Consider the following 8277-nt stretch of genomic DNA (forward strand, 5'->3'; position numbering starts at 1 on the left):
TATTTAAGGTATTTGTGTCTATAGGATTGCAGATCAAGAGACAGAAAAATAGAAGAGTCCCTTTGAAGAAATATCCCGGTCTGTGTGTCAACTCTGAAGTAGATCCCCTCTTCCTGGCATTTACGCTCCTTACAGAAATCAAAAAGCCACCACAGGATTGGATTGATTCAGCACAGGATGGCCACCATCCAGACCCACATTTAAACCTCTTTTTTAAAAAATGACAACAGCAACAACAACAATCCAAACGTTGTTCGATTTGGAAGGAGATCCCGCTGATAAGAGTGAATGCGAGTCGGATTTGATCCGGAAGCCGCCTTGGGTCCTTTTCTGGCAGAAAGGCGACACAGAAAAGAAAGGAATAAATACAGTAGGCTCTGCTTCCAGGCTCGTTGGCTTTTCAGGCGGTGTTGAAGGCGGAATCAGTCCCAGCCGAAGACCTTGGGGTTTGCTTCTAAGTAAATAAGGTCAAATGGCCCATCGCAGTCCCCAGGGCTGATCTCTCCGACTGGTTTACTCCGTTGTGAAGGCTGCTGCTGATGTCCGAGTAGCATTGGATTCAGGTAGTCACTTGCTTTGGGAAGCCTTTCAAGGAGACGTCATTTACCTGAATCGAGCCCGCTTTTAAAAAACGCTTTCCTCCTTTCCCCCAACCCCGAGATATATATATATATATGGCATGAAGACACACACATACCCATATAGGTATATATGCATACTGGAAATATATACTGTATATATATTCCAATATGCATATATAGTCATATTTTCCATATATACCATATATATAATATATAGGTGGGTGTGGGTGTGTTATGTATATACAGGTATATATGGAATATATAACTGTGTATTCCATACCTATATAAGGTATGCATATTGAAATATATATACACACACACACACACACACACACGGTACCGTGTGTGTGTGTGTGTTCCAATATGCATACATATACAGTATTCCATATATACCTGTGTATTCCCTATACACTCTCTCTCTTTATACACACCCACCCACCCCAATATCCATAGATAGGTGTATTGTATATATATATATTCCAATATGCATATATAACTATATGATATGTGTCATTTCCCATTCAAGTCATTTCCCATCCTGGGGTTTTCTTGGCAAGATTTGCCCAGAGGAGCTTTGCCATTGCCTTCCCCTGAAGAGGCTGAGAGAGTGCCACCTGCCCAAAGGGCTGAAACCTTGCCAAGAAAACCTCGTGATAGCTTCGTTTTAGGTTTGCCAAAAGTGGGAAGGACTTGAAGGCACACAACCACAAAACTCGATGTGCTCCTTTCTCAGATGGTGGCAGCGGAGGGTGCAAGGACCCAGCTGTCTATCAATCGCAACGCCAACCTATGCACACCTAGCAAGAAATACCCCTCCCCCCGAATCCTATGGGCCCTTCTTCATCCGCTGAGGCTGAGAGAGTGTGACCTGCCCAACAAGGGGCTCCTCGAGTGGTTTCCATGGGAGAGACTCAAGCTTAGGGAAGCTCCTAGTCCCAGCTTCTTGCTTTCAGTGAGCCTCAAAAGGTGCTGCGAGATGCCCTTCGCAGGTGAAACAGGTCGTAGCACTCCACAGCCCCAAGCATTTCCAGCCTCTAGGATCTTTCCCAGGAAAGAGTGAATTTACTTAGAGAGCAAGCTTCTCTTGCAACAAAGGGCTTTAAAAAAGAAGGGTGTGTGTGTGTGTGTGTGTGTGTGTGCCACATATTGGGAGCAAGGAGGCATAGCTTTCAAAACGAAATAATTGAGCATGCCATTGAGGAAGCAAATGGGGTCAATCCATTGTCATCTTGCTATTCACGTGTCTTCAGCATTCAGACAACTGCCGGCATTTCTATGGCAGTCCTGCTGATCTTGAGTTTAAATGATGATAATGAGGATGATAGAAATAATAACAATAATAATAGTTGTTGTTATTATTATTATTGTTGTTGTTGTTGTTGTTGTATTATTATTGGAGCCAGGGTGGTGTAGTGGTTTGAGCATTCTGGAGACCAGAGTTCACTTTCCATTTCGGCCCTGGAGGTCTCCAGAAACCTTGGTCAAGTCACACTCTCTCAACCTCAGGGGATGGCCATGGCAAACAAACAAACAAATAAAAACACCCCCCCCCCCGAAGAAACTTGCGAAGCAACCCCTTAGGTTCACCATATAAGTCAGAAATGACTTGAAAGAACACAACATTTACTACTAGTAGTTGTAGCATTTTGTAAGCATCCATTCAGGAGTAAACAGGACCTGCCTCTTTACTTTTAGCAGGGGAAAGGAAGCCTTTCTCGTCCCAAGGCAGATTCCCCCCCCCCCTTTTTTTTTTATTTATTAAATTTATTTTGATTTTATTGCACGTTTTATTGCAAAACTTCGAAGGGCTTCGCAAGCGGTTCGGGAGCCAAGAAAGAAGAGAGAGAAGAAGGGAGGAGAGGGATTAATAATAATAATAATAATAATAATAAACCCTATTAATCATATTAATTATATAATTATAGTCACCGATTGGTCCCAATATGCAGTCAGGCTCAGTCCTCCAACGCTCTAATAAGGCGGCTGCACCCCCACTGCAGAAATAATCCGGTTTGACACCGCTTTAACAGCCCTGGCTCCATGCCATGGGATTTTGCAGGAGCTGCCCTTTGTTGTGGCACCAGAGCTTTGCAATGGCAAGGCTTGGCATCGGCTCAAAGGGTGCAGAGGGCTTTTTGTGTGTGTGGTTATTATAGAAGCCGCCTTCAGTCCCGGCCTGAGAGAAAGGCGGCGTATAAATAAAGCAAAGCCTGCCAATAAGCGGAGAAAAGGGAGCCGTCCTTTGCCGTGACACCCCCACATTGTGTGGCAGGAGTAACACCTCTGAACCCCGCGAATCTACCCGACGTTTTAATACTATTTTTGTGTTGCTTTTAACACAAAATATATTAATAATATATTACCGCACCTTTCTCCCGATATAAGGACTCAAGATACTGTGTGATCCTTGGTTGAGAGGAAGTGATTTACATTTAAATAATAATAATAATAATAACAACAACAACAACAACAACAATAATAATAATAATGATGATGATGATAGCAGCATTATATTAATATTACCCCGTCTTTCCCCCATCTAGAGACTCAAGGCGGCTAACAACAAATTTAAAACAGTCCAGTGCAAGGTATTATATCGTGTATTTATTTATTTGTATCCTGCCTTTCTCCAGGTATAGGGGCCTATATATATTGCATATTTTGCAAATCTCTTGAGTCCCTATATCGGAAGAAAGGTGGGGTAATATTAATATATATTTATTATTATTATTATTATTATTATTATTATTATTTAAATGTAAATCACTTCCTCTCAACCAAAGATCACACAGTATCGGGTCCCTATATCGGGAGAAAGGCGGTGTAATACCAATATATTATTATTAGTGTTATTATTGGTAATATTAATATTATATTATTAACCATAATAATAACTTACTGACTTATTAACTGACTAAATATAGTAATAATATCAATAGTACCTGGCCACTGTGGTAAACAGGAGGGAGGGCTCTGGCTCCGACAGAGTTCTTCTTCTTCTTCTTCGGCTTCCTCTGTCGGTCTCTGGAAGGCTGCGGTTAAGAAATGCTTCCCTATCCTCAGCCCCGACGTGGATCGGTCGGTCTCTAGCCCTCGGGGCTGCTTTGAAAAACCCGTTTCATCAGCCATTTCTTCACTTCCGCGGCCAGACTTTCCCGTCCTCAAACCTTTGCCCGCCGGGGGCATCTTGCTGCAGCAACTAAGCCCAAGCCGCGTCCTCTTCCTCCTTAACCCCACTGAGCAGCAACAGGAGGTTGCCTTTAAATAATAATAATAATAATAATAATAATAATAATAATAATGATAATAACGATAGCTTTTTGTGGGTTTTTCCGGCTAGGAGGCTGTGTTCTGGAAGAGTTTATTCCTGACGTTTCGCCAGCATCTGTGGCTGGCATGGGAGTGAGTGGGGTAAATCTGACCCTTGGCTGAGAGGAAGCGGTTTACATTTATATAATAATGATGGTGATAATAACAATAATAATAGTAACAATAATTGTGGGCCTATCTGGCAATGTGGCAGTGTTCTGGAAGAGTTTATTCCTGTTTTGTCTATAAAGCTTGCATGGTGTATTTTTGGTCGCATTTTGGTTGCCCCCAATAAAGGTATTATCCCTGTTCTGTTTCCAAACCTTGCATTATATCTTTTGTGCATTTTGGTTGACACCCCCCCATAAAGGCACTCCTGTTTTATTTCAAAGGCTTGCTACGTGTGTGTGTGTGTGTGTGTGTGTGTGTGCATTTGATTGACCCCAAAAGGTTTTATTTTGAAAGCTTGCATTATATGTTTGGTGCATCTTGGCTGACCCCATAAAGGTATCTCTGATTTATTTTGAAAGCTTGCCTTGTATGCTTTGTGCATCTTGGTTGACCGTGCATTATGTATTTCTGTGCATGTTGGTTGACCCCATAAGAGGCACCCCTGTTTGCTTTCCAAACCTTGCAACAGATCTTTTTGTGTGTGTGTGTGTGTGTGTGGTGCATTTGCCCCATAAAGGTATCCCTGCTTTGAGGATTTGGGGAGCTGTGATACTTTTCTTTACTATAGGGCTGTTGTTGTTGTTGTTAGCTGCCCTCCAGTCGACTCATGAATCCCTGTCATCCATTGCTTTCTTGCCCAGATCCTGCAAGCCCTTGCCTATAATATCCCCCCTGATCTTGTCCGTCCATCTGGTTTGTGGCCTTCCTCGCTTTCTCCTCTCCTCTACCTTTCCTAGCATTATATAGTATAGTGACCCATGCCTTCTCTTGATGTGGCCAAAGTACCATAGTCTCCACTTGACCATCTTTGCTCCCAAGGAGAGCCCCATTTGTTTGTCTTCTTAGCTGTCCATGGGATCATCCTAAGTCCTCTTCTCCAGCCACACATTTCCAATGAGTTGGCTTTCTTTCTGTCGGCTTCCTTGACTGTCCAGCTCTCGCATCCGCAAATGGGGATGATGGGGAATACAGTGGCCTCTGGTGCTCAGCTGTATGTCTTTGCTCTTCAGTATCTTCTTCTTCTTCTTTCTTGACTGCAGTCTCCATTCTGGTCAGTATTTGATCCTAGAGATGGGAATTCTTTCGCTGTTTCATTTCCTCGTTGTCTAGATTGAACTTGTGTATTTCTTCTGAGGACCTTATTTTGGTTCCCTTCACGTTCAGCCTCAGACCTGCCTTTGCCCTTTCATCTTGGACCTTCCTTATCAACTGCTCCAATTCCTCAAGGTCTTCTGCTCATATTACGGTGTCATTATTCTCTGCACCTTTTGGGTGGTTCATGTCCCTTCTTCCTGTCTTCCGTCTTTTTCTGCTTCTCATTCTGCTTTTCTTAGGATGCTTTCAGCATATAAATTCATCAAAAAAGGGGATAGGATGCAGCCTTGCCTGAGCCCTTTCCCAATTGGGAGCCACTGCCTTCCATAGCTTTTCATGACCTATACAACCCAAGGCTTTGCTTTCTTGTCTATAGTCTATAAAAAACACGCTGATTCTTTTTGGGGGGGCGTCCCTTTGGTGCAAAGTGTGCTACTCCTGAGCAATCTGGAGAGTTTCCCATTGAAACGTCTTGCAAATCCGGTCTCTTTAAAGGCCCCTTTTAATGGAGGAAAGTGATGCTGAAGGGGATCCAAAATACGAGAAGCCCTTTTCTTTAAAGTTCCAAAGAAACTAATCGACTGGGAGGGGTGGGCGTGGCCTAGCTCCACAGGGGGCGTGTCCCACTGCCCCACCCCTTTCCTCCTCTGCCTCTGGTTGGTTCCCGGGGCTGCCATTCCTCTTTGGGGGGCCACGCCCCCTCCTCTGCCTCTGCCTCCGTTGAGTCTCCTCCGTAAAGGAGGCCTGGAGGTGACCGAGGCCAGACCGCGACTCAGTGGACCAGGCGATGCCCAGCTGGGAGGCCGGGAAAAGGAAGGGCTTCGGGAGGGGGTGTGTGTGTGAGAGAGAGAGACAACAACAGCCACAACCACACAAGGAACTCCTTCTAGCACCTCCAAGAATTGGAATTGCGGTCTCCCATCCCCCCCGATCCTCTTGGTGACTCTGGTTTTTGAGGGGGACAAAGCAACGCTAGGAGGCTGATTTGGGTCCCAGCAGCCGAGCGAAGTCACCTTGGACTCGGAGAGGGGGAGATCTAGATATATATAGACAGAGAGAGAGAGAGAGAGAGGAAGGAATTGGAGGAACCGACAAGGAACGGAGCGAAGTGTGTGTCTGTGTGTGTTTGTGAAGGGGGACTTGAGGTCGCCTTGCCTCATCTGGGACTTGAGACAACTGTCATCTCTTGGGACTTGATCACTTTCTCCTTTGCTTGGGACTTGAGAAAAGTGCCTTCTGGCTGGGACTTGAGATCGCCCTGCCCTTCTTCGCTTGAGACTCGGGAAAACTGCCCTTGAGCTGGGACTTTGAGAAGACTGCTCGAGTTCTGCTCGGGGCTTGGGATCCCCATTGCCATCTATTGCGACTTGAGACAAACTGTCATCTGGTTGGGACTTGAGGCCGCAGTGTCCTTTGATTGGGGCTTTGAGAAAGCCCTCCTTTAGTTGGGACTTCAGATCCCTGGTGCTCTAGTCGGGACTTTGGGGAAAGCGTCCTCTAGTCGGGGCTGGAGCTCTTCTGGGGGGACTTGAGAGGTGAGAGCGAAGAGGGGCGATCCCTTGGCCGGGGCCCCCCCATCTAACGCCGGCTGTTGTGATGCGTATTCCCGTAGACCCCAGCACCAGCCGGCGCTTCACCCCTCCCTCCACGGCCTTTCCTTGCGGCAAGATGGGCGAGAGCAGCAGCGGCGGCGGCGGCGGCGGGGCCCTCCTCGGGGCGGCCTCCGTGGGGCCCGGGGCCCGGGTCCGGAGCGAGGCGGCGGCTGCAGCGCGGTCGGTGGTCGACGTCTTGGCCGATCACCCGGGGGAACTGGTCCGCACCGACAGCCCCAACTTCCTCTGCTCCGTCTTGCCTTCTCACTGGCGCTGCAACAAGACCCTCCCCGTCGCCTTCAAGGTAAGAGCCACATGTGTTGCACTTTTGGTAGTCCGCCTCTCAGGCCCCCAGGAAAGGGACCCCAGGCGGATCACAAGACCCCCAACGAGTTAGGTTCTAGAAGCAGCATCTAGAGAGAGGCCTGGCAGTGCTTTTGAAGACTCCCTGGAAGAAAGAAGTTGGCAGCAAGGCGCTTTCCGAGGTGTGCAGTCGAAGGCTTTCGTGGCTGGCATCCATCGTTTTGGGTGGGTTCCTCGGGCAATGTGGTCATAGCCCGAAAAACCCAGAAGAAACTATAGCTTTCCTAGACTTCAACCGACTTCCTCAGACGCAGACTGAAGTCTACCAAAGCTCAGGCTGCCAACATCTTTCTTTCAGGGAGTCTCATAGGTGCCACAAGACCTTTCGGCATGCTGATTTTACAGACTGACACGGCTATCTCTTTGGAAACTCAACACAGGGATGCTTTGACTGGTCCTTCTGTCAGGAGAAAGGCAGAAGATGAGAAAACAACAACAACAACAACAACCTAAGTTGTTGCACCTTTGAGACTCCCTGGAAGAAATGAGCTGGACTTCAGCCTCCTTCCCCAGATGCATATATGTTTTTGTAAGCTTTCAATCCTCATTTTGTATGGTTTTAGGGAGAATTCAAAGCTATAGCCCAACCAGTCTCTAGAATCAGTATGTGGAGCCCTGTTAGTCTGTGGGATCAGTATGTGGAGAGATCTTGTAGCACCTTTTGAGACTCACTGAAAGAAAGAAGTTGGCAGCAAAGAGCTTCTCTAGACTTCAGTCGACTTCCTCAGATGCTTTTGGTGGAGTGGAAACCAGGGACTGACACATATATGTGCCATTGGTAGGTGAGGATGTCAGTTCAAAGACAAAATCCTTTGTGCCTGGAAATGAAGTAGCAAGTTCAGTTTCCCAGTCCGCTATATGCATCTGAGGAAGGAGACTGAAGCCTAGGGAAACTCATTGCTGCCAACTTCTTTCTTTCAGGGAGCCACAAGATCTCTCTGCATACTGATTTTACAGACTGACACGGCTATCTCTTTGAATCCTAGTTAAAACCATATGAAATTAAGATTGAAACCAAAGCCATCATGGTTTTTTTCTTGTCTGAGGCTGAGAGAGTGTGACTTGCTTGGAATTAGACAGTCGGCAGGGCCGAGTCTGGATTTGAACCCTGGTCTCCAGAGTCGTGTGGAGTCCAACACTTAAACGCCTTGGGAAGAAAAGGCGGA

At 46.5% G+C, this 8277-nt stretch overlaps 1 protein-coding gene across 1 annotated transcript in view; it reads left to right on the forward strand.

Moving 5' to 3' along the window:
- Positions 1–6650: 6650 nt before the first annotated feature.
- The window catches only part of RUNX3 (RUNX family transcription factor 3), a 105382-nt gene continuing 103755 nt past the window's right edge, over positions 6651–8277 (forward strand). The window contains exon 1 of the mRNA XM_042440238.1: positions 6651–7052. Coding sequence (XP_042296172.1) covers positions 6753–7052 — 300 coding nt within the window. The 5' untranslated portion in view covers positions 6651–6752. The remainder of the gene's footprint in view (positions 7053–8277) is intronic.

The sequence above is a fragment of the Sceloporus undulatus genome, chromosome 9 (genome assembly GCF_019175285.1).
Source record: "Sceloporus undulatus isolate JIND9_A2432 ecotype Alabama chromosome 9, SceUnd_v1.1, whole genome shotgun sequence".
Lineage (NCBI taxonomy): Eukaryota > Metazoa > Chordata > Lepidosauria > Squamata > Phrynosomatidae > Sceloporus > Sceloporus undulatus.